The sequence below is a fragment of the Tachyglossus aculeatus genome, chromosome X1 (genome assembly GCF_015852505.1).
Source record: "Tachyglossus aculeatus isolate mTacAcu1 chromosome X1, mTacAcu1.pri, whole genome shotgun sequence".
Lineage (NCBI taxonomy): Eukaryota > Metazoa > Chordata > Mammalia > Monotremata > Tachyglossidae > Tachyglossus > Tachyglossus aculeatus.
The window spans coordinates 73770060-73797275 of NC_052101.1; the positions used below are offsets into that span (position 1 = coordinate 73770060).

Sequence of the window (27216 nt, forward strand, 5' to 3'; positions counted from 1 at the left end):
GTGTTCGTGTGTGTGGAAAGACAGGTTAGGCGTGTGTGAGGGATGTGTAAGGGATGCTAATGGCTCTCTCCCTCTCTGTGTGTACACGTGTGTGTGCAAATGTACACACACACACACACACCTCGAGCTCTTCCTCTAGACTGTAAACTCCTTGGGGGCAGGGTACATGTCTACTGACTCTGTTATATTGTACTCTCCCAAGTGCTTAGTACAGTGCTCTGTGCATAGTAAGTTCTCAGTAAGTACAATTGATTTATTGATTGTTCTTCATACTCAAAGAAAATGCCACCAACAGTAAAGTTCACCCATGAATACATGTGTGACTGTAAAGTCCTGTATGGGCTGCAAAATCTCAGCCAATTGCTCCCACACAAAGGGTAGCCCTTGTTGTGCTGTCATGTTGGTTGCTTGCAGAACCTCGTACTAGTTTTGCATTTTCTTCCTTGCTTCATGATCTGTTCAGAGCTTCTTTTCCAACAGAACCATTCCTTTCCAGATTTTCATGTACATTCTGCAACAATTTACTCCAAGCTTTCAGCTGGGATGAAGCACTGCCTGATGCTTTTGTTTTACTGTATCATTAAATGGTGCCCTCTGGCCTCCTTACTTTTGGTTGTCATCCATTTTCCTCATGTATCTCATCCAGCACAATTGTGTAATGCTGAGCATACTTTCAGTGCTAGGAAGCTGACTTTGTTCTATGGCTTTGTTGTTGGTGACCCTGCCTGCCATTTTTAATGGTATTTGCTAAATGCTATGTGCCAGTTATTGTTCTAAGTGCTGATTAGATTAGTTATCACCCCATCTTCTACCTAACTTTCATCTCCAAACTCCTTGAGCAAGTTGTCTACACCCGCTGTCTCCACTTTCTCTCCTCCAATTCTCTCCTTGATGTTGAGGATACACCATATGTAATACTGATGGAGTTGCTCAAGGAGTCAGATTTGTGGAAAGAGCACAAGACAGGAAGTCAGGAAACCTGTGTTCTAGTCCCGGCTCCACCACTTGCCTATTGTGTGACCTTGGGAGAGTCACCTAACCTGTCCCATCCCAGTTCTCCTTTCTCATCGCCACCCCTCTTCCCCCCTCCCAGCCAGGCCCCTGCCAACTCATTCTCATCCAAACCCTCCCCTCCTCTCGCACCCTTCCCCCTCCCTCCCCGCCCTCCACAGCTGCTTCCAAGTGTGGCCTATGGAACCCCTGCTCCATTATGGGTAAGATCCCTTTAATCCTTGACCTGTTCCTTTCCCGCTCTCTCCTCCTCCTCGCCCTTACTGAAATTTGACTTACCCCGGATGACACGGTCTCTTCTGCTGCTCTCTCCAGTGGACGCCTCTTCTTTTCCCACTCCCCCAGACTCACCGGAAAAGGAGGAGGTGTCAGTTTCCTTCTCATACCCCAGTGTTGCTTTCCACATCTCTCACCCCTTCCCTTCCCTTCCCTTCCCCTCCTTTGAAGTCCATATTATTTGCCTCTATCGCGGCCTCCAGATTCTTGTAGTCCTCATCTACCGCCCCCCCTGGCCCCACCTCCAACTTTTTTAACCGTTTTGACCCCTTTCTCACCTTCCTTCTCTCATTTTCCATACCCACTCTGATCCTCGGAGACTTCAACATCCACATGGATGTCCCCGGTGACGCCTCTGCCACCCACCTTATATCTCTCCTTGATGCTGCCAACCTCCTGCTCCACCTCACCTCACCCACTCACCAACTTGGTCACACCCTCGACCTCATCATCTCCTACGGCTGCACTATCTCCACCCTCACCAACTCTGAAATCCCTCTCTGATCATAACCTTCTCACCTGCCTCCTCACTCACACTCTTCCCCCCGTAAATCTATGTTACTACCCCACAGAGACCTCTGCTCGACCTCATCCATCTCTCTCAGCGCATCACATTCACATCCAAGCCGTCACCAAAATCTGCCGGTCTCAGCTCTGCAACATTGCCAAGATCCGCCCTTTCCTCTCCATCCAAACCGCTACCCTGCTCGTTCAAGCTCTCATCCTATCCCGGCTGGACTACTGTATCAGCCTCCTCTCCGATCTCCCAATCTCCAGTCTCTCCCCACTTCAATCCATACTTCACGCTGCTGCCCGGATTGTCTTTGTCCAGAAACGCTCTGGGCATGTTACTCTCCTCCTCAAAAATCTCCAGTGGCTACCAATCAACCTACGCATCAGGCAGAAACTCCTCACCCTTGGCTTCAAGGCTCTCCATCACCTCGCCCCCTCCTACCTCACCTCCCTTCTCTCTTTCTACAGCCCAGCCCACACCCTCTGCTCCTCTGCCACTAATCTCCTCACCGTGCCTCGTTCTCGCCTGTCCCACCATCGACCCCCAGCCCACGTTATCCCCCTGGCCTGGAATGCCCTCCCTCCCCACATCTGCCAAGCTAGCGCTCTTCCTCCCTTCAAGGCCCTACTGAGAGCTCACCTCCTACAGGGGGTCTTCCCAGACTGAGCCCCCTCCTTCCTCTCCCCCTCTCCATCCCCACCACCTTACCTCCTTCCCTTCCCCACAGCACCTGTATATATGTATATATGTTTGTACATATTTATTACTCTATCTTGTACATATCTATTCTATTTATTTTATTTTGTTAATGTGTTTGGTTTTGTTCTCTGTCTCCCCCTTCTAGACTGTGAGCCCACTATTGGGTAGGGACCGTCTCTATATGTTGCCAACTTGTACTTCCCAAGTGCTTAGTACAGTGCTCTGCACACAATAAGCGCTCAATAAACACGATTGATTGATCACACCCCACATCGCCTCCCTATCCTCTCTACCCACTCTTGATGACCAGATTACTGCTCTCAACACCACCCTCTCTATTCAACTCAACTTGCTTGCTCCCCTTTCCCTTCGTCTCTCTCACACCACTAACCCCCAGCCTTGGATCACTGCCACTGTCCACCTCCTTCGCTCTTATGATCAAGCTGCTGAGCGCTGCTGGCGAAAGTCTAAACACCAAGCCAAACTTGTTCACTTTAAATTTATCCTTTCCTGCCTTAACTCTGCCCTCTCAATCAATCAATCAATCAGTCGTATTTATTGAGCGCTTACTGTGTGCAGAGCACTGTTCTAAGCACTTGGGAAGTACAAGTTGGCAACATATAGAGACAGTCCCTACCCAACAGTGGGCTCACAGTCTAGAAGGGGGAGACAGAGAACAAAACCAAACATATTAATAAAATAAAAAAATAAAATAAATAGCATAGATATGTACAAGTTAAATAGTAATAAATATGTAAAAACATATATACATATTTACAGGTGCTGTGGGGAAGGGAAGGAGGTAAGATGGGGGGATGGTGAGGGGGAGAGGAAGGAGGGGGCTCAGTCTGGGAAAGCCTCCTGGAGGAGGTGAGCTCTCAGTAGGGCCTTGAAGGGAGGAAGAGAGCTAGCTTGGTGGATGTTGGGAGGGAGGTCATTCCAGGCCAGGGGGATGATGTGGGCTGGGGGTTGATGGCAGGACAGGCAAGAACAAGGCACGGTGAGGAGATTAGCGGCAGAGGAGCAGAGGGTGTGGGCTTGGCTGTGGAAGGAGAGAAAGGAGGTGAGGTGATGGAGAGCCTTGAAGCCGAGGGTGAGGAGTTTCTGTCTGATGCGCAGATTGATTGGTAGCCACTGGAGATTTTTGAGGAGGGGAGTAACATGCCCAGAGTGTTTCTGGACAAAGACAATCTGGGCAGCAGCATGAAGTATGGATTGAAGTGGGGAGAGGCACGAGGATGGGAGATCAGAGAGAAGGCTGATGCAGTATTCCAGACAGGATAGGATGAGAGCTTAAATGAGCAGGGTAGCAGTTTGGATGGAGAGGAAAGGGCAGATCTCGGCAATGTTGCAGAGCTGAGACCGGCAGGTTTTGGTGACGGCTTGGATGTGAGGGGTGAATGAGAGAGCGGAGTCGAGGATGACACCAAGGTTGCGGGCTTGTGAGACGGGAAGGATGGTAGTGCTGTCAACAGTGATGGGAAAGTCAGGGAGAGGGCAGGGTTTGGGAGGGAAGACAAGGAGTTCAGTCTTGGACATGTTGAGTTTTAGGTGGCGGGCAGACATCCAGATGGAGATGTCCTGAAGGCAGGAGGAGATGCGAGCCTGGAGGGAGGGTGAGAGAGCAGGGGCAGAGATGTAGATTTGGGTGTCATCAGCATAGAGATGATAGTTGAAGCCGTGGGAGCGAATGAGGTCACCAAGGGAGAAGAGTGTAGATCGAGAACAGAAGAGGACCAAGAACTGAACCTTGGGGAACCCCCACAGTAAGGGGATGGGAGGGGGAGGAGGAGCCAGCAAAAGAGACTGGGAACGAACGACCGGAGAGATAAGAGGAGAACCAGGAGAGGTCGGAGTCTGTGAAGCTAAGGTTCCCTCTGCCAGGCAAAACTATTTTTCTTCCCTTATTGACACCCATGCCCATCACCCCGTCAGCTGTTCCAGACATTTAATTCCCTCCTCAGGCCCCTTGTTCCTCCCCCTCCTCCATCCCTCACCCCCAATGATCTGGCCACCTACGTCATTAGTAAAATTAACACCATCAGGACTGAGCTCCCCAAAGGCACCCCTCCCCCTTTTCCATCCCCCCCAACTCTCAGCCCTCTCCGCTACTTTCCCATGCTTCCCAGCAGTATCTTCAGGTGAGATCTCCCTCCTCTGAAGTGTCACCCCCTCCAGCTGTGCTGCGGACCCCATTCCTTCTCATCTTATGAAAACTCTCGCCCCTTCCTTCCTCCCCTCCTTAACTTCCATCTTCAACTGCTCACTCTCCACTGGTTCCTTCTCCTCTGCCTTCAAACATGCCCACATCTCCCCCATCCTAAAAAAACCCTCTCTTGATCCCACTGCGTCTTCTAGTTATCACCCTATCTCCCTCCTACTCTTCCTTTCCAAACTCCTAGAACAAGTCATCTACACTCACTGACTTGAATTCCTCAACGCCAACTCTCTCCTAGACACCCTCCAATCTGGCTTTCATCCCCTACACTCCACCGAAACTGCCCTCTCAAAGGTCACCAATGACCTCCCTCTTGCCAAATCCAATGGTTCCTACTCTATCCTAATATTCCTCGACCTCTCAGCTGCCTCTGACACTGTGGACCACTCCCTGCTCCTCAAAATGCTATCCAACCTTGGCTTCACAGATTGTGTCCTCTTCTGGTTCTCCTCTTATCTGTCTGGCCATTCATTCTCAGTCTCCTTCGTGGGGTCCTCCTCCCCCCTCCCATCCCCTTACTGTAGGGGTTCCTCAAGGGTCAGTTCTTGGTCCCCTTCTGTTCTCCATCTATACTCACTCCCTTGGTGAACTCATTCACTCCCACGGCTTCAACTATCCTCTCTACACTGATGATACCCAAATCTACATCTCCACCCCGTTCTCTCTTCCTCCCTCCAGGCTCGTATCTCCTCTTGCCTTCAGGACATCTCCATCTGGATGTCTGTCCACCATCTAAAACTCAACATGTCCAAGGCTGAGCTCCTTATCTTCCCTCCCAAATCGTGTCTTCTCCCTGACTTTCCCATCACTGTAGATGGCACACTACCATCCTTCCCATCTCACAAGCCCGCAAACTTGGTGTCATCCTTGACTCTGCTCTCTCATTCACCCAACACATCCAATCTGTCACCAAAACCTGCCAGTCTCACCTCCACAACATTGCCAAGATCTGCCCTTTCCTTTCCATCCAAACCACTACCTTGCTGGTTCAATCTTTCATCCTACCCCGACTGGATTACTGCATCAGCCTCCTTTCTGAACTCCCATCTTCCTGTCTCTCCCCACTTCAGTCTATACTTCACTCTGCTGCCCGGATTATCTTTCTACAGAAACACTCTGGGCATGTCTCTCCCCTCCTCAAAAATCTCCAGTGGTTGCCTGTCAACCTTCGAATCAAGTAAAAACTCCTCACTCTTGGCTTCAAGGCTCTCCATCATCTCGCCCCCTCCTACCTCACCTCCCTTCTCTCCTATAGCCCTGCCCACACACTCCACTCCTCTTCCACTAACCTCCTCACTGTGCATCGTTCTCACCTGTCCCCCTGTCGACCCCTGTCCCACGCTTTACCTCTGGCCTGGAATGCCCTCCCTCCACACATCTGCCAAACTAGCTCTCTTCCTCCCTTCAAAGCCCTACTGAGAGCTCACCTCCTCCAGGAGGCCTTCCCAGATTGAGCCCCCCTTTTTCCTCTCCTCCTCCTCCTCCCCCATCGCCCCCTCCCTCTGCCCTACCCCTTTCCCGTCCCCACAGCGCTTGTATATATTTGCACATACTTATTACTCTATTTTATTTGTACATATTTATTACTCTTTTTAATGATGTGTATATAGTTATAATTCTATTTATTCTGATGGTATTGACACCTGTCTACTTGTTTTGTTGTCTGTCTCCCCCTTTTAGACTGTGAGCCCATTGCTCGGTAGGGACCGTCTCTATATGTTGCTGATTTGTACTTCCCAAGTGCTTAGTACAGTGCTCTGCACACAGTAAGCGCTCAATAAATACGATTGAATGAATGAATAAATGAATGAATTGTGTCACCTGTAAAATGGGGATATATTAACTGTTCTCCCTCCATTTTAGACTGAGAAACAGCATGGCACATTGGAAAGAGCCTGGGATTCAGAGAACCTGGGTTCTAATCCCAGCTCTGCCACTTGTCTGCTGTGTGATCTTGGACAAACTTAAATTCTCTGAGCCTCAATTCCCTTATCTGCAAAATGCGGATTCAGTGCCTGTTTTTCCTCTCACTTAGACTATGAGCCCCATGTGGCACCTGATTACCTTGTATCTACTCTAGTACTTACTACGGTACTTGGCACATAATAAGCACCAAACAAATGCCACGATTAATAAAAATAATAATAATAATGGTATTTGTTAAGCACTTACTATATGCCAGACACTGAACTAAGCACTGGAGTAGATACAATTATTATTATTATTATTATTATTATTATTAGACTGTGAGTCTCATGTGTGATAGGGACTGTTTCCAATTTGATTACCTTGTCTATTTCACACCTGAAAACCAATTTTGTTTTCTACCTGATCATCTGTTAAAGAGTAATAAAGGTACTTTTTGAGTGCCCGCTGGGTATAATACACTATACTAGGCCCTTGGAAAAGTATAACAGAAGCATGAGATGTGATTCCTGCCCACAAGGAGCTTACACTTATTGACTTCCATGCCCACTGCCCTCTTCAGTTGTTTCAGATGTTTAAGTCCCTCCTCAAACCCCCTGTCCCCTCCCCCCTCCATCTTTTGTCCCTAATGACCTGGCCATGTACTTTATTGAAAAAACTGAAACTATCAGGCTGACCTCCCTAAACACTCCCGTGTGCTTGTCTCCAGTCCCTGCCTCCTCCTCCTCCTACTTCAACTCTCCCATCTTTCACAGTAGTATCTCAAGAGGAGATCTCCCACCTCCACTCTAAATCCACCACCTCTACATGCACCTCTGACCCCATCCCTTCGCATATTATCAAAACACTTGCCCCCTCCCTTCTTCCCTCCCTAACTGCTATCTTCAACTGTTCATTCTCCAATGGGTTCTTTTCCACTGCTTTCAAACATGCTCCTGTCTCCCCTACCCTAAGTAATAACAACAATAATAATAATAGTGGCAGTTAAGTGCTTACTATGTGCCAAGCACTATTCTAAGCGCTGGGGGGATACAAGGTAATCAGGTTGTCCCACATGAGGCTCACAGTCTTAGTCCCCATTTTACAGATGAGGTAACAGGCACGGAGCAGTTAAGTGACTTGACCAAAGTCACACAGTTGACAAATGGCAGAGCAGGGATTAGAACCCATGACCTTCAACTCCCATGCCCGTGTTCTTTCCACTGAGCCATGCTGCTTCTAGACCCCATGGCTCCTTCCTTCCAGTGAGCACGGGCTTGGGAATCAGAGGTCATGGGTTCTAATCCTGGCTCCACCACATGTCTGCCATGTGACCTTGGGCAAGTCACTTAACTTCTCTGGGCCTCAGTTACCTCATCTGTAAAATGGGGATTGACTGTGAGCCCCACGTGGGACAACCTGATCACATTGTATCCCCCCCCCAGTGCTTAGAACAGTGCTATGCACATAGTAAGTGCTTAACAAATGTCATTATTATTATCTCCTCCTACCATTCTTCTCCAAACTGCTTGAAAGAGTTGTCCACACCTGCTGCCTCCAGTTCTCTACTTGATCCCCTCCAATTTGGCTTCCAACACCTTCACTCCACCAAAACTGCCCCCTCAGAATTTACCAATGGTCTTCTTCCTGCCATGTCCAATGGCCTCAACTCCATTCTAATCCTCCTCGACCTCTCAATTGCCTTCAGTACTGTCAACCACCCCCTTCTCCTGGAAGCATCCAACCTTGGCTTCACAGACACTGTTCTGTCCTGGTTCTCCTCCTTTCTCTCTGACCACTCATTCTGTCTCTTTTGAGGGCTCCTCCTTTTCCTCCCACCCATGACTGCCCCTCAAGGCTCAGTTCTGGGTCAATTAATCATGTTTATCGAGTGCTTACTGTTTGCAGAGCACTGTACTAAGCACTATCTAATCTCCATCTTCACCCACTTCATTTGCTCCCATTGCCTCAACTACCATCTCCATGCAGATGATTCCCAAATCTGTATCTCCAGCCCTGATCTCTCTTGTTCTCTGCAATCTCATATTTCCTCCTGACTTCAGGACAATTCTACATAGATGTTCTGCCAAAACCTCAAACTAAACAAGTCCAAATCAGAACTCCTCACCATCCCACCCAAGCCCCATCCTCCCCCTGACTTTCCCATCACTATAGACAGCACCACCATCCTCCCTGTATCATAAGCCTGCAACCTTGGTGTTATCTTCGACTCATCTTTCTCACTCAACCCACATTTTCAATCTGTCACCAACTCCTATTGTTTTAACCTTCACAGCATCGCTAAAATCTGCCCTTTCCTCTCCATACTGCTACCAGGTTAATCCAAGCACTTACCCTATCCCGCTTTGATTACTGCATTAGCCTCCTTGCTGACCTCCCTGCCTCCTGTCTCTCCCCACTTCAGTACATACTTCACTCTGCTGCCTGGATCATTTTCCTACAAAAACATTCTGTCCATGTTTCTCCACTCCTCAGGAACCTCCACCAGTTGTCCAGACACCTCTACATCAAACAGAAACTCTTTACCATTGGCTTTAAGACACTCAATCACCTGGCCCCCTCCTACCTTACCTCCCTGAATTCCTACCACAACCCAGCCTGCACACTTTGCTCCTCTAATGCCGACTTACTCTACCTCGATCTTGTCCGTCTTGCCACTGACCCTTCACCTACATCCTCCCTCTGCCCTGGAATGCCCTCCCTCTTCATATCCGACAAAGGATCATTCTCCCCACCTTCAAAGCCTTATTAAAAGCACATCTCCAAGAAACCTTCCCCAACTAAACCCTCATTTCCTTTTCTCCCACTCCCTTCTGTGTTATCCTTGTGCTCAGATTTGCACCCTTTATTCACCCCTCCCTCAGCCCCACAGCACTTATGTAAATTTCCAAATTTTATTTATTTATATTAATGTCTGTCTCTCCTCTAGACTGTAAGCTTGTTGTGGGCAGGGAACATGTCTACCAACTCTGTTATATTGTACCCCCTCAAGCACTTAGTAAAGTGCTCTGCCCACAGTAAGCAATAAATACGATCGATTGATTAATACATTTTAATGGAGGAGATGGACATAAAAATATTTACAAAGGGGGTGATCAGAATAAACGACTTGACCACTCAGTCAATCATGTGTGTGTGTATGAGGGAGGGTATAAAGAAATATGTAAGTGCTAGAGGTGACTAGTGGGTTGATAAGACTTGGGGTTTGGGGAGTTTGTTGGGGAAGACTTATTGGAAGAGGTGGGATTTCAGGAGAGCATTGATTTTGGGGAGAGCTGTGGTCTGTTGGGTGGGAATTCCATGTTGATAGAATAGTGTGAACAGAGGGACAGAGAGCCAAGAGTGAAGCATAGTTGGATGGATGTCTTAGGAGGAATGAAAAAGTTTGCTGGAGAATGGCTGGTGAAGAGGGCTATCGTAAATTAGGGAGAATTTGTGGAGAGTAGGGAAGGCAATCATGAAAATGTTTTGCTTGATTTGGAGGGAAACAGGGATTTGAGGAGAGGGAGATGGAGATGAGTGATGCTTAAAGAAGGTGATCTGTGCAGTCACACATAGTATACTTTGGAGGAAGAATGGTTGGAGACAAAGAGACCAGAGAGGAGGGGCTTTTGTGGGGGGTTTTATGGTATTTGTTAAGTGCTTACTATGTGCCAGGCACTGTCCTAAGTGCTGGGGTAGGTACAAGTTAATCAGGTTGGGCATAGTCCATGTCCCACATAAGGCTCACAGTCTTAATCCTTGTTTTACAGATGAGGTAACTGAGGCACAGAGAAGTTAGGTGACTTACCCAGTAGTCCAGGAGTGCTATGACAAGAGCTTGGACCAAAATGGTAGCTGTTTGGGAGGACTGTGAGCTTGTTGTGGACAGGGATTGTCACTGTTTATTGTTGTATTGTTCTTTCCCAAGCGCTTAATACAGTGCATTGACACAGTAGGTGTTTAATACATATCACTGAATGAATGAATGGATGAGAAGAATGGGTGGATGCAGGAAATGTAGGAAAAAAACTGGCAGGATTTAGCAGTAGTTGAAAGATAGGAGTCAAGAATGGCACCAAAGTGGTGGGCTTCTGGGACGGGGAGGATGGTGGTATACTAGAAAGAGAATTGCCCCATGTCCCTACCTCCTCTTCCCCTGACCCGGCCTTCTCCCCCTTCCCAGCTTCACCCACAGTCCACTGTTGAGTCACAAGCTGGGACACAGACAAGGAAAGTCCACTAGAAACTTTTGAGGGCATTTTGCAGAGCAAGACAATGTATTTAATGATATATAGTGTTCCCAAAGAGCAGTAAAGCTGACAGTAGATATGGTTGCCATAAAAAGTAGTCAGTGGACTTCGCTTGAACGGTTTTTCAGAAAAATGATCTGAACAGCCGAGTGAAATATGGACTGAACTGGGAAGAGGCAAGATGCAGGGAAGTTAGCAAGGAGGCTGTTGCAGTAGTCAAGGTGGAAAATAAGTGTCTCTCCCTTCTCCAATCCATACTTTGTTGTCCAGATCATTTTTCTGAAATACCATTCAGTCCACATCTCCCCACTCCTCAAAAACCTCCAAAGGTTGCCCATCCACCTCCACTTCAAACAGAAATACCTTACCACCACCTTTAAGACACTAAATCAGGTCTCTCCCTCCTACCTTACCTTGCTGATCTCCTACTACAACCCAGCCCACACACTTCACTCCTCTAACACCAACCTACTCACTGTACCTAAGTCTCATCTCTCCCACCATGGACCCCTTGCCCACATCCTCCCTCTGGCCAGGAACTCCCTCCTCCTTCATATCTGACAGTCTACCACTCTCCCAACCTTCAAAGCCCTCCTAAAATCCCATCTCTTCCAAGAGGCCTTTCCTGACTAAGCCCTAATTTCCCTTGCCCACCCTCTTCTCTGCCTCACCCGTGCACTTGGATCTTCACCCCTTAAGCATTTGATATTACACTAGCATAATGCCTAGCCATATAATACCTACCTATCATTAGGTGCTCAATAAATATCACTGATTGATCCAGCTGTAGATCAAGAAATTCTTATTAATGGGAGCAGGACCTGGGCAACAGGTTCTCAGACAGCACAGGGTGAAAATGAGCGACCAGACTGCAATTTTTTCTAGTCTATTAATCCCCTTTCTACCCTCAACTTTTTTACAGCCCTGATTCTGGGGAAAACAAAGGTAGGGACTTTCCCACCTCCTTCTCTGGGATGATTCATAAGGCCTTTTGTCATGACCTTTTCTCTTTTGCATCTCTAACCCCAGTAAACCAGCAGCTTTTTGATTTATTGAAGGTGCTGAGGGTATTTCAACCATTTGGTTGTCTGTGCAGTTGACATTAAATGCACACAAAGTTTGGAAAAGTGCAAAGTGCCAGTGAATTGAATAGATTGAACACTTTGAATTTAGGACCTGGAAAGGTTTTGGGGAGGCCTTTGGTGCCCTGATTATATCCTCATCATTAGTGGTATTTATTGAGTGCTTACTATGTACAGAGCACTGTACTAAACTCTTGGAAGAGTACAAGACAACAGAGTTGGCCGACATGTTCCCTGCCTACAACGAGTTTACAGATTCCTACAAAGCACTACAGGGAGACAAAAGAAACAGCACATCACACACTGGTACCTAGCACATTGAGCAAACAATGAAAGATATCAGAGATTTGGATGGTTTGGGTGGTCCATCTGATGATGGTGACCCCCTTATAGGAGGCAACTGCTAGATCTTTCACTGCCCAGTACACTGCTGTTTCTGTTTAGCCCAAGTCCTTTGGCACAGTAGTAGCCCTCCTGGTCCTACATAAAACCTACTTCTTCCTAGGTTGTAGGATAATGGTTTTGAACCAGTGTAGCCTAGTGGAAAGAGCAGAGGCCTAGGCATCAGGAGACAGGTTCTAATCCAAGCTCTGCCACTTGGCTGCTGTGTGACCTTGGGCAAGTCACTTAGCCACTCTGTGCCTCAGTTTCCTCATCTGTAAAATGGGTATTCAATCACTGTTCTTCCTCCCACATGAGCCCCATTGTGGGACAGGAACTGGGTCTGACCTGACTACCTTGGATTTACCCCAGCATTTAATACAGTGCTTGGCACATAGTAAGTGTTAAACAAATACCATAATAATAATTATTATCATTGCTATTATTTACATTATTATTTATCCCCTTCCTCATTCCTTGACTAGTCCTTATTCAGTTTCTTCTGTACCTCAGTTACTTCATCTGTAAAGTGGGGATTAAGGCTGTGAATCCCATGTGGGACCTGGACTGTGTCCAAGCCAATTAGCTTGCAGTAAAGTGTCTGGCACATAGTAGGTACTTAACAAATACCGTAAGAAAAATAGGGGCAGTGTTTCAGTGGCAATGAGTCAAGCATTGCTGGTGGTCCCTCCGAGAACCACACAACACAAATGAAATCAGATAATGGGATTGGCAGGAGAAGGCAAGCAGAACAAGTAGGACCGGCATAGCTGTTCACAACATACTGGCCGCCCACCCTGTTGTTTCCTGGGTGTTCTTCCTGTGGTGTGCAGGCATCTGGCCCCCCCCCACCAACTGTGCCACTTAATTTTATTTTGCTCCCTGGTTTTGTTCCTAAACCAGCAGCAGCCTCAAAGGAAGGAGTTAATCTAGTAATACAATGTGGAATCAAATGCAGAGAGAGGTAAAGCAGTACACTTGGCACCTCAACCCCAACCCTGCACAGGCAGGTTACTTCAAGGGTGGCATAGGGAGAACAGACATCTCCAGGCTGGTCTGAAAGTAAAGCCACAGCACTACCACCCTGCCAGACCCTCCGGAAGGTTCTGTGGACTGTAATGACCACGGAGCCACCCAGCTTCTCCCCCGCAAGGGCTAAACTGGACCATCCCCTTGGGGTAGAAGAGTGGGGTGCAGGAGCCGTGGGCCAATCACCTCCCCTCCCTCTCCTCACTTCATCTCCCGGCCAGCCTGAAGGGTGAGTGAGCTGTCCCATGTTATGGTATTGTAATCCCCGCGAATCTCTGAGGAATGGTTTTTGTGAGAGCAGAATGTGCAGCTCAGCGGGGGAGGGCAAGGACTGTGCAGAGCCTCTGAGCCACGTGACTGTTTGTTCTCAGTCCTTTTGAAAAGATCTTGCAGAAGTGAGGGAGCTCAGTAGTACTCTGCCAAAAAGTCATACCCACTCCCAGAACTGCACAGTCGCCGACATGCAGCTCACCCCAGTCCAGATCTAGGAAGTGCCTGGCAGATCCTGGCAACTGGAGCTCATGGCTCAGAGCCTAGAGGATAGGGTCAGGCTACCGCCTAAGGCCTCGGGACTGTACCAAGCCATGCTGATCAAATCAGGTAAGCGCAGATGTCTGTGTCAGTGGCTTCTTCCCCAAACTCTCGTGCAGGACAGGAGATCTGACCAGTATCAAACCTTCCAACTGGGAGTCTGACCGATGCTTTCTTTGCATTTATTTACCATCTGCACCAGATGAAAGTCTGGGTAAACTGTGTTTTCTCATAGGATTTATTATAAAGGGATTGCAGATTCTGCTTTTCTAGCTAGCTCCTTCGCTATTCACTATAGATTTGTTTCTCTTTGGTTCCTTTTCCTCCTTTCCCAAGACAACTGTCTGTTGAGGGGTAATGTCCCGGTACATCTTATGTTTTAGATAAACATCTTGTTGTGTCTGGAAAGAAGTGAAGTGCCTGCCTCTGCTGTAGTATTCTTACCTTTTGATCTTCTGAAGGGTATGGCTTGAATGCGATTTACACTGCTCTGTGGTGCATTCTGATATCTTTACAAACTAGTTATGGCTAATAAGCACTAATTTTGGGCCCTGAAGTTAATGTGAATTGGCTGAAGGATAGAGGATTTCAAGGTGACCTTCGCTTTGAAACAAAAAGAAGTAAACTGTGGTATGGGAAATTGCTATCCATGTGGACTACAGCTAAAGAGTGCTTGAAATGTCTGCAAAGCTGTCAGAGCAGTATAAAAACGAGCATATGAGTCACTGTACCTAGCTAGAACATTTTTGAGAAGTTTAAAGGTAATGATTGCCTAATTCTTAAAGAAACACGTAAAAACACACAAGTGCAGGCTCTTGAGGTAGCCTTCCCAAGTAGGGGACATTTTAGCTGACTAAATTGAATATTGGCTCTGGGTAGTTGTTCTCTTGAAAAATAACTGAGTAGGATTAAGGTTTCCCTGAATCTCTTCCGGGCATCCTCACTCCCATCTCTCCCCCCTGCCCATATCCCCTCCCCTAGGAAAATTGGTCCATTACTTCCATCCCCACAGGCTGGGAGGAAAGAGTCTTCCAGCAGAAAGTAAGTATTTGCAGAAATGGCAGGTAAGAGCTGTGGTGGGGGGAGTTGGGGTGGGGGGACATTGCACAGGAGCAGAACTGATTTATTGCAATCAGTGGGTGAATAAACTCTCCCTTTGTCCCTGGCATTTTTGCCACAAATGGCAGCTCAGCCAGGGACCATGGATGTGGTGGGGATAGGTGAGTCTGAGTAACATGGAAGAAAAGCTGCTTGACTTAGTGGCAAGAGCCCAGGCTTGGGAGTCAGAGGACGTGGGTTCCAATCCCGGCTCCACTACTTTTCTGCTGTGTGACCTTGAGTAAGGCACTTAACTTCTCTGGGCCTCAGTTACCTCATCTGTAAAATGGAGATTAAGACTGTGAGCCCCAAGTGGGACAACCTGATGGCCTTGTATCTACCCCAGCATTTAGAACAGTGCTTGGGACATAGTAAGCGCTTAACAAATACCATAATTCTTCTTATTATTAGGAGTGATTTTGCTTAAACTTTGACTGTGACAAATACAGTAGTCTTTGATAACATGCCCCAGTGTAGCAGAGAGTAACCCACTCAAACTCACTATGACAAAACCCCTGCTCATGAGAAAAGAGCATGGAAAGTGAAAAATCTATTGATAATCCAGAAAACTCCTTTGAACCAATAGCTTCAAACTCCCCACATAATCAGACAATCAACAGTATTTATTGAGCACTTATTGTGCGTGCAGAGCACTGTACTAAGCACTCCAGAAAATACAATGGAGTCAGTAGATGTGATCCCTGCCCACAAGAAGCTTATGTTCTACAGGGGGAGACAGACATTAAAATGAATTACAGATAGGAGAGATAGTAGAGTATGAGGACTGGTACATAGTGCTGTGGGGCTGGGGTGGGTATCGAAGTGCTTAAGGGGTACACAGCCAAGTGCGTTCTCCATGGAGAGGGGAGGGCGGACAGGGGAAATGACGGCTTAGTCAGGGAAGGTCTCTTGGAGGAGATGTGATTTTACCAAGGCTTTGAAGGTGGGGAGAGTTCCCGGCCCCAGGAAGGATGCGGGCAAGGGGTCAGCAGTGAGATAGACAAGATCAAAGTACAGAGAGTAGGTTAGCGTTAAAGGAGAAGAACCATTAAATATATCTGCTAGCTAATATCTTTGACATTGGCTGCTTCTTCCTGTCCTTGCCCCCCATCTAGAGGTGCTTATGAGCAGTGAAATGGACAAAACACAGGCAGCAGAATAGAGGAGGAGGAAGAGGAACAAAGAACCTGGAAAGGCCACAGATGAGATAATTGGTTCCTAAATACAGAAGTTTGTGTGTTGCCTTGAAGCAGCGTGGCTCAGTGGAAAGAACCCGGGCTTTGGAGTCACAGGTCATGGGTTCAAATTCCGGCTCTGCCACTTGTCGGCTGTGTGACTTCGGGCAAGTCACTTCACTTCTCTGGGCCTCGGTGACCTCATCTGGAAAATGGGGATTAAGACTGTGAGCCCCCCGTGGGACAACCTGATCACCTTGTAACTTCCCCAGCGCTTAGAACAGTGCTTTGCACATAGTAAGTGCTTAATAAATGCCATCATTATTATTATTATTAAAAGCAGCATGGCTAAGTAGAAAGAGCATGCATGGGCCTGGGAGTCAGAGGACCTGGGGTCTAATCACAACTCCACCACTTGTCAGCTGTGTGACCTTGGGCAAATCACTTATTTTATCTGTCCCTTAGTTACCTCATCTGCAAAATGGGGATTGAGACTGTGAGCCCCATGAGGGACATGAACTGTGTCCAACATAGCTTGTATCTACCCTAGTGCTTAGTACAGTGCATAGCACCTAGTCAGCGCTAAACAAATACTATTAAAAATATATAGGGATGCCAAACTCATGACCCTAGAGGTAAACCTAATCTGAAGTCAAACGAGGGCTTTGATTTGCTACTTTTTTCTGGCTGAACATGGGGAGCAGGAACTGGTATATGGGGCAGGGGCATCTACTACTTTCTTCTTCCTCCATGCCTCATTCTTTTGAGGTAATTAATTCTTCTTACTGCCCTCTTTCTTGTCACTGAGGCAGTTCTGTTCATTGGATGGGTAGGGGATGGAGCAAGATAGGGGAAAAAAAACCAACTTCCCTTTTTACCCTTGCTCTATGGAGTTGGTCATTTAGTTGCTCTAAAAGTGAACCCTGGCCAACAGTGTTTTAGGGGCAAGGGTCTGGGCTTTTTCTCCTACTGCAAAGAAAGTCAGCACAATCCATCCCTGCACTGAGATGGGTCTCTTAGGTGAGGTTTTTGGTTTCTGATAAAAATTAGAGCCAGAGGTTTTTTGGAAAGTGTGAGATTTCCATACGGCTGAGGCAGTTTCACTGACTGCAATTCATGACACCAAATAGAAACAGATCCTGAGTATCCATTTCAGTTTTTAAACTTTTCTCACCCACCTCATGCCATGCTATGTACTCTTCAAGGGCCTCAGTAAATGTTTGGAGACTGACTGATGGACTTGCCTTCAGCACCTCTCTACTTGGCTGTTCCACTGAAACCGCAAGCTTAACATGTCCAAAATGGAATCCCTCATCTTCCCACCCTACCGATGTCTCCTTCCTGTCTTTCCTATCACCATAGACAATATCACTATCCTCTCTGTCTCATAATCTTGAGAACTTGGCATTATCTTTGATTCATCTCTCTCATTCAACCCAGAAATTCAATGTCACCAAATCCTGTTGGTTCTACCTTCACAGAATCACTAAAATCTGCCCTTTCATCTCCATCCAAATTGCTACTACACAGATCCAAGAACTTGTAATAATAATAATGGTATTTGTTAAGTGCTTACTATGTGCAAAGCACTGTTCTAAGCACTGGGGGGATACAAGGTGACCAGGTTGTCCCACGTGGGGATCACGGTCTTAATCCCCATTTTACAGATGAGGTAACTGAGGCACAGAGAATTTAAGTGACTTGCCCAAAGTCACACAGCTGATAATTGGCAGAGCCGGGATTTGAATCCGTGACCTCTGACTCCAAAGCCCGGAATCTTTCCACTGAGCCACGCTGCTTCTCTAACTTATATACCACCTTGACTACTGCATAAACATCATTGCACACCTCCCTGTCTTTTGTCTCTTCCCACTCCAGTTCTCACTTCACTCTGCTTCCCAGATCATTTTTCTAAAAAAAAAAAGAAAACAAAAAAAACCTCAGCCCATTTCTCCCCACTCTTCAAGAACCTCCAGTGGTTGTGCATCTATCTCTGCATCAAAACAAAACTCCTTATCATTGGCTTTAAAGCACTCAATCAGCATTCCCCTCCTTAACTTGCTTTGCTGATTTCCTACTAACAATCCAGCTCACTCACTTTACTCCTCTAACAGCAACCTACTCTCTCTACTTCTATTTTGTCTTTCTCACCGCTGGCTCCTTGCTCACGTCCATCCTCTGGCCTGGGACTACGTCCCCCTCCATACATGGCAGACCATCTCTCCCCCACCTTCAAAGCCTTATTAAAATCATATCTTCTCCAAGAGGCCTTCTCCAACCAAGCCCTCATTTCTCCTATTCCTTCTCCCTTCTGTGTTGCCTATGCTCTTGGATTTGTACCCTTTTTAAGCACTTGATATTTGCCCCACATAACTTATGTACATATCAGTAACTTATTTGTATTAATGTCTGAGTTGGCAGAGAGAGCCTTGAAGCCAATGGTAAGGGTTTCTGCTGGATGCAGAAGGAGATCGATTGCCAGTAGAGGCTTCTGAGGGATGAGGAGACATGTGTTGCACTACATTTTAAGACAATGATTTGGCCAACAGCTTGGAGTATAATTTGAAGGAAGGGAGAGACTCTGAGATGGGGAGACTAGTTAGAAGGCTGATAAAATAGTCCAGTAGTGTTTTGGCAAGAACTCACAGCAGGGTGGTAATAGCTGTTTGGATGGAGAGGGAGGGGCAGAGCCAGGAAATGTCATGGAGCATGAAGCACCAAGTAGGTTGACTCCTTTTCAGTTTGGAAATCCATTCCCCAAAGAACCACGTGTGGCCAAGTGACTGCAAAACAGAAAACATTCAGGTGGTGCTAGAACTAGACTGACCAAGGATTTGGAGGTTGAGGTTAATGGAGGTGGGCCATGCCTTACTGAAATAATTGCTTACTGTAGGACAGCACTTCTGGTTGGGTTTCCTCATTTTCCTGTTATCGATCTTTTAGAGACCAAGCAGCAATCAATTCCAAGTGCAGTAGATTCTGGGAGCTGCCTCTATGCAAAGCCCAAAATTCCCACCTAGAAAAATGGCCAGCCCAACAAACTGCTAAAAATCAATTCAGCTTCAGGAAGCTGTGGGGATTCTCACCTGGTGTGTTGATTTTCCTCTTGATTGTTAGTATTTTCTTTAAATAAGAATAGGAAGAATAAAACTTTAGAGAAGAGAGAAAGAAAAATGGAGGGAGGGAGGGAGAGAGGAAGGGGGGAGGGAGAAAGGGAGAGAAAGAGCAGGAAGGAAAAGGAGGGATTCATTTTAAGCTCTGCAGTTTAACTGCCTGACTCAGAATCAATCCATTTTCTCTTAATAACATTCCAGGTGGCACACTCACCTGCACTCTAACTGGTTTTCAGAATGAACATGGCTTATTCCACCTACTGTACTGATTAAGGCTCCAACCAAGATCAACTGAGGCTCTGTTCAGGAGCTGGGGCAGTGATGCCACTAAATGGTCATGCAGGGATATTGGGTCGGTATGTGCTTCAGAACAAGGAGAGCTCAGCCCCCAGGTCCATGTCACAGACCCCTCTAACCTGCTGAGTCCAGGGTTCAGACTGGGCAGCACCCTGCCCTGGGGCCAGGGAGCCAAGCAGTTGAGGTAAAAATTTTGACCCAAGCTAGCACAGCCTTTGTGGCATCCTCCTACTGTAAGGCAGGGCCTTCACTGAATCCAATGACTGCTTAAGCCTGAAGTGTAGTTACTGCCAGAAATCTGTTCTGGCTTAGGGCTAGGGATAGGTCCATATTGCCAGGGCATTTGCACCCCACCCCCAAATTGCTTTTCCCTGGCACCAGCCCATGGTGAGCCCTATTCCCCAAAAGAACCTAACACTTGTTTCCCAAGATTGCAAATCAAAGGTTTTCTCCCTCCCAGTGCAACAGAGACCACTCCTCACCATAGAGTACTGCTCTCAAAGAAGTAAAATGATTTAACAGTTTCCACAGTAGTTGAGTAGACACCGTTTCTAGAAGTAATTGAAGTTCAGGTGGCAGACAACTTGCAGGAGGGGGCACATATGGGCACTTAAGGGATAGCTTTACATATTTAATGGGAAAGGACAGTGAATACATAACTTTGGAGGCTCCTAGGAAAGCAAAAGTCAAACCTCTGACAAGTAACTGAATGGAAAAGTTATTTAAGGTTCGGACTCAAAAATGCTGATCCCTTTAGAGAGCTCGGTATATAACCACTCCATTCTTCTCCAGAGAGGAAGGCTGTTACTTGATCTTGCTACTCCAGGGCATAAAAAATAAATTGTTCATCTGTGGCAGATGGACTTTTACAATATTACCTTATTTAACCTGATTTTTTTTACCCCCTAATCTCATAATCATTGTTTAAAAGAAAATTGGGGTTAAACCCCCAAATCTTCCCAAAGGTTGAGATTTTTCTGAATATTTTCATAGTCAAAAGGAACTTATGTGTCCACCAATCAATGATTAGTCAACGGTATTTACTGAGTCCTTACTGTGTGCAGAACGCTGAACTCAACATTTGGAAGAGTACAATACAATAGAATGGATATACATAGTTCCTGCACTCAAGGAGCTTACAATTCTGTCCCCATTGACTTGATTCCAAGATTTGGATATTAGTTATGGTACTTATTCAACTCTTCCTAGTGATAATCAGATCAGATATTGTCTCTGTCCTAAACAGGACATACAGACTAAGAGAGACAGAGACCAAGTACCTTATCCCCATTTTACAAAAGAGAAACTAAGGCCCAGAGAGGTGAAGTGACTCACCCAAGGTCACATAACAGACTAGTGGCAGAGCTGGACTAGAACCTGGGTCATCTGACTTATATGCCCATGCTCTTCCCTCTAGGCCATGCTGTGTCCCTTATTATTAAGTTTCAGGTCAACACCAGAGTCTGATATTTTAAACTAAACAGTTGCTTTGGCATTGCTTGGTATGAAAACAGATAAGGAAGAGGTAAAAAAAAAATAAAACAAAAAGCCTAGTTTTGCCCCTGTACAACAGAAGCATTGTGGCCTAATGGAGAGGGCACAGGCCTGGGAGCCAGAGGACCTGGGTTCTAATCCCAGCTCTGCCAATTGCTTGCTATATGACCTTGGGCAAGTTACTTAACATCTATGTGCCTCACTTACCTCATTTGTAAAATGGGGATTAAATCCTCCTCCCTCCAATTTAGACTGTGAGCCCCATGTGGGACAGGGACTGTGTCCAACCTGATAAACTTGTATAGAGAAGCAGCGTGGCATAGTGGATAGAGCACGAGCCTGGGAGTCAGAAGGTCATGGATTCTAATCCCGGTTCCACCACTTCTCTGCTGTGTGACCTTGGGTAAATCATTCACTTCTCTGGGCCTCAGTTACCTCATCTGTAAAATGGGGATTAAGATTGTGATCCCCACATGGGAAAGGGACTGTGTCCAGCACGATTTGCTTGGGTCCATCCGAGCACCTAGTACAGTGCTTGGTACATAGTAAGTGCTTAACAAATACCATAATTATTATTATTATCATCTACCTGAGTACTTAGAACAGTGGTTGACACATGGTAAGTGATGAACAAATTCCATATAAAAAAATAAAATATAAAATTATGGTACACCTAAACCTGGCCTACTGTGTATGCCTTTCTGTTCACCATATCTTAGGTCATAGACTGCTGGAGACGGTACATAGAAAAGCAACCAGGACAATCATGGGGATCAAGGAGTTGGGTGTAATGATAGACTGCGCAGTCTTCTGTCTGGGAAGATGAAAATTGTGGGGAGCCACGTTTGAAGTCTATAAAATTATGAAATGATCAGGCAGGGAGGACAATAATTTTGGTGTCAGTTAAGCATTTACTGTGTGCCAAGCCCTGTATTAAGTGCTGGAGTGGATACAGAATAATCAGGTTGGGCACCATTCCTGTCCCAAATGGAACTCACACTCAAAAGGAAAGGGAGAACAGGTGCTTATTCCCCATTTTACAGATGAGGCAACTGAGGCACAGAGAAGTTAAGTGACTTGCCCAAGATCACATAACAGGTAAGTGGCAGAACTGGGATTAGAACCCAGGTCTCCTGACTCCCAGGCCCATGCTCATTCCACTAGACCACGCAAAGGACCATAATTGGTTACTAGAGGGAAAGTTAGGGGGATAGAGAAAGGAAAGTCACAGTTATTAGATGGTACATCCATAACCAGTGGGATAGATGTCAGAGAGCAACCATCATCCAGAACCTCCAAGCATCCTGTTGTCATTGCTGGAGAGAGAATCCTGAGCTGGATGGACTTTTGGTCCTCTCTAGTAATGGTATTTCTTGTGTTTCTATTGGCCCAAATTCTGACTCAACTACTGATTAGCTATGTGACTTTGAGCAAGCCATTTACCTTCCCTGGGCTTTAGTTTTTTCTGTCTGTAAAATAGCGGTGATAATAATCTAGTCATCCCTACCAGCCAGAGATAATGAATCATAAGGGAGAAAGCCACTCTACAGTTTGAATAGGCAACCTTCAGATGAAGATCTCTTTCACTCTTATATCTTTCCCATTCCAGTCAACACCAAACTTGTATGTCTATTAAATCCAGAACTACAGACCCGCTGATGAGTTACCTACCTGTGCTCAGAACAGGACAAATGTGCTTGCATTTTTGTACATATACGGATGCAAGTTATCTTGGAAAGGTAGAAGCAACTGTTTCTTCCAACTTCTTGGAGAACAGAGGGAGCTGTAAAAGTTTTTTGTGTTGCATTTTAAAGAGGAATTGTTGCCAGATCCTATATCTCCCCTTAACTTCTGGTGAAAAGCAAATGGAAGCCAAGAGCTGACTAATAGTAGAGAGAACCTGGGAGTCAGAGGACCTGAGTTCTAATCGTGCTCCACCACATGTCTGCTGTGTGAACTAGGGCAAGTCACTTACTTCTCTGTGCCTCAGTTCCCTCATCTGTAATATAGGGGTTAAGACTGTGAGCCCCCGTGGGGCATGAACTGTGTCCAACCTGATCAGTTTGTATCTGCCCCAGTGCTTAGTAGAGTGCCTGACACATAGTAATTTCTTAACAAATACCATTAAAAAAACGCATAATATTTTACTTTGTGGATTCACTGAAAGCCAGCCCAGGATGGCTGCAGTAAGCCCAAAAAGAAAAGGTTTTTGATTGAATTTTGAGCTCACATGTCAAAAATTAGACTGGCAAAGGTGGCCAATCTGAATCCAAATTTTTCCTTTCCCTTTTCTTTCAGCCCCTGTGTACTGAAGCAAAGTCACAATGTCACGGTGGGATTTCTCCTCCCTGTTACAGCAGTCAACCCACCATGGGAATTCCTTTGGTCAAGGTGTGTGTGGAGGTATTATACCAGTGGGGCATTAAAGCAGTGTGTCTAAGAACCATGGTTATAGCACAGTGAGTCTCAAGCTGGACTAAGCTCTATAGAGGTTTTCAGAACGTAGACTCTGACTGCTTAGACTGTGAGCCCTATGCTGGATAGGGACTGTGTCCTGTGTAATTCACTTGTGTCTACCCCAGTGCTTAGAACAGTGTTTGACACATAGTAAGCCCTCAGCAAATATCGTTAAAAAAAGAGAGAGAAGATACAGTCTCTGACCTAGCTTTCCATGTAAAAAAGAGAGGCCAGAAAAGCAAACATATGCATTATGAGCAAAGAAACAAATAAATGCAACCATCACTTGTTCTGCTGTAATCATTTTATTTGGCTTTAAAGCATTGCTTAATGATAGAGCATGGGCCTGGGAGTCAGAAGGACCTGGGTTTTAATGCCAGGTTTGCCACATGTCTGCTGTGTGACCTTGGGCAAGTCACTTAACTTCTCTGGTCCTCAGTTACCTCATCTATAAAATGGGGATTAAGAGTGTGTGTCCCATGTGGTATAGGGACTGTATCCAACTTGATTAACTTGTATCAACCCCAGTGCTTAGAACAGTGCTTGGCACATAGTAAATACTTAAAAAGTACCATTATTATTATTATTACTGTACAAGGGTTGTGTGAAGGCAGAAAGGAGGGGGGAGTTTGCCAAACATTGGTGCAGACTTTGATTTGCATAGTGATGATCATGTTGCTAGGCCTTTGAACTCCTATCCTAGTTCCAATGTCGTTGTTGCTTATTTAACGGAACCAAGGTTCCACAGGGGTCATGGTCAGAGAAGATCTAGGTTTCCACTGCTCCCAGCCCTCTGCAAACCTGCCTCAACCCAGGCAGTGTGGTGTGGTCAGTAGTCTTTCAAAGCCTGAGAGTATTTTCCACATACATACTACCTCCTCCCTTACCTGCTCAAATCCAGATCCATTTTTCAATCTTTGGAGTTAAACACCAGCAAGACTTAGCCGCTTAACAAATTAGCAAATGCCAAAGCATTTCCAAACAGAACCTTCCTTGGGAGAAAAGGCCAGATTGGCTGTTCCTAAATGCAACTGTGTTTAAAATCCACTCTCTGAAGCAGGAATCTTAATTCCCATTCTCTCTCTTTTCCTCTCCTGTTTTCTCACTTGAACACCAGTAGCCTTTGAAACCTCTCCAATGTGTAAATTACTTTCAGCACAAGCCTGTTGTGAAGAAAAAGTCTTCAAGCTTGGTGGGGTTTTATTTTTTTTAATTTCCTCCATATCACACAACAAACATATACCAATATGATTTTTCACATCATTTCAGCAGGGTGCAGTCTGTAGAGGATAGAAAGAATACTAGTCATTGTTGGTAGTGCTGTTTGGAAATCATTAAGTGGGTTTGAAATTTGGAGCTAAGAACGAGAACCCAGGAAAAGGTTTGAGTTGTCATGGAGATTTGTTGTCTAATTTCTGTGCTCTAAAGACAAAAGATGCTTATTCACTCTATGTTAGTTTCTTGTAAATGGGCACGACTGAACAAAAGAAAATTCTCATAATTGTGAATCATTGAAATTCTAGTCAAAGGACCCATACACTACACACGTAAGCAGTTAACATAATAATAATAACAGTACCTTGAATTTGTATAGCACTTTTATCTTCCCAAGACACTTTCACATCAATTATCTCATTTTATCCTCAAAATATCCTATGAGGGCAGGAAAAGGCAGGGATTAATATCCACATTTTACAAATGAGGGTAATGACACAGAGAGGTTAAGTGACTTGACAGAGGTCACAACTTCTCTGTGCCTGTTACCTCATCTATAACATGGGGATTTAATAATAATAATAATAATGGCATTTATTAAGCATGTACTATGTGCAAAGCACTGTTCTAAGCACTGGGGAGGTTACAAGGTGAGCAGGGTGTCTCACGGGGGGCTCACCAACTTAATTCTCATTTTACAGATGAGGGAACTGAGGCCCAGAGAAGTTAAGTGACTTGCCCAAAGTCACACAGCTGAAAATTGGCGGAGCCAGGGTTTGAACCCATGACCTCTGACTCCAAAGCCCGTGCTCTTTCCACTGAGCCATGCTTCTCTCATTTAAGAATGTGAGCCCCATGTGGGACATGGACTGTGTGTCCAAGACACGAATTGTGTCCAACGTGATTAGCTTATATCTACCCCAGCCCTTAATACAGTGCCTGACACATAGTAAGCACTTAACAAATACCATAAAAACTTCCTCTTCTATAATGGCTGTATTTTATGTTAAACTTGTTCTCTCCACAATTTCAGGGAATGCCTGAATCAGCATGGCAAAGTGGAAAGAGCACGAGCTTGGGAGTCAGAGGACTTGGGTTCTAATGCCAGCTCTGCCAATTGCTTGCTGTGTGACCTTAGGCAAGTCACTTAACTTCTCCCTGCCTCAGTTCACCTGTTCTCTCTCCTACTCAGACTGTGAGCCCAATGCAGGACAGGGACTGTGTCCAACCTAATTCACTTGTATCTATCCCAGAACTTAGAACAGTGTTTGACACATAGTAAGGGCTTAACTAATACTATTAAAGAAAAAAAAAGAAAGAAAATGCCTAGCTGCCCTTCCTGGACAGGGAGGGTGGTGACCCCTCCCCTATTCTGACCTTGAAAAATAAGGGAGTCAGACAAAAATGATTTACAGGTAATGAAAGTTTGATGGAAGAACACATATAATGCAGAAAGCAGCACAAAACACATCAGGACAAAACAGCTAACCAAATAAATTGAAAGTATGGCTGAATATACAAATAGCACATATAAAAAAAAATCAAAAATATACACATATTCAAGAATGTTGAGGATAGGATTAAACTGCACAAGTGCTAAGGGTAAGGTAAAATCATCTGAAGACATTCGAAAATCCTTCAAGAACATCAAATCCTACACCATGTGGGGAGAGCCAGAAATATTCCTTAGGCTTTTTGATATTTTCCCAACTTCTTTCACTATCTTAGTGTCTCACTCACCAAAATGTGCATTCACAGTATCCTTCTTCTTGTCCTGTTATTTTACATACTCTTTATCCTTTCTTGCATATGTAATTATGTGGACTGTGTCTATGAGTGTTAGTGTTTATGTATGTTTAGATAAATGTGCAAGTATACAGCATACATGTGGGTATGGGAAAGGAGGAGAGGGACTATGGTCATACTAATAATGTTTTGAACTTTTAAAGGTTCCTAAAATTTTTTTATTAGTGATTTCATTTTATCCTCCCAATATCTCATGAGTAAGGGAGAAGCAAGTAGTATCTGCATTTTACAGAAGAAGATATTGAGTCACCGAGAGATGGTGACTTTTCTGAGATCTCAGAGCAGGTAGTAGAACCCAGTCTCTGCACTGCCTTCAAAAAGTGTGTGTGTGTATATACAGTTGTACTTCATATTTGAACAAGACATCACTGATGGAGTTCACCTATGAGTGTATGTGTGGTTGGATCCATATTGGATCCATAGTCCTAGCCACACTGTGCCCACTAAAAGACTTTCCCTTGTTGTGTTGTCAGGTTTGATGTCTGTGGTGCCTGGCACTGTTTCTCTTTTGCCTCCTTGTCTCCCTTCCACATGAGGCTTTTGCTTGAAGAGAGCGACTCCCTTCTTGATGGCAGTGTGCCAAGCCTGTCTGTCCTCAGCAACTGATTCCCAGTTTTCAGCTGGGATGTAGCTTTGTCTGAGTGTCTGAGGATTTGTTTTAC

The 27216-nt window shown here is 45.6% G+C and overlaps 1 protein-coding gene across 6 annotated transcripts in view; it reads left to right on the forward strand.

Moving 5' to 3' along the window:
- The window catches only part of FAM107A (family with sequence similarity 107 member A), a 92641-nt gene that overhangs the window by 46914 nt on the left and 18511 nt on the right, over window positions 1-27216 (forward strand). Inside the window, exons 1-3 of one of the 6 annotated variants that reach the window (XM_038740642.1) lie at window positions 13944-13968; window positions 14881-14940; window positions 23375-23467. In XM_038740642.1, the coding sequence (XP_038596570.1) occupies window positions 23401-23467 (67 nt within the window). In that variant the 5' untranslated portion in view covers window positions 13944-13968; window positions 14881-14940; window positions 23375-23400. Of the gene's footprint in view, window positions 1-13801; window positions 13969-14880; window positions 14964-23374; window positions 23468-27216 lie in introns of those variants that run through there. The other 5 variants (XM_038740639.1, XM_038740643.1, XM_038740644.1 and 2 more) reach the window with 5 other exon arrangements.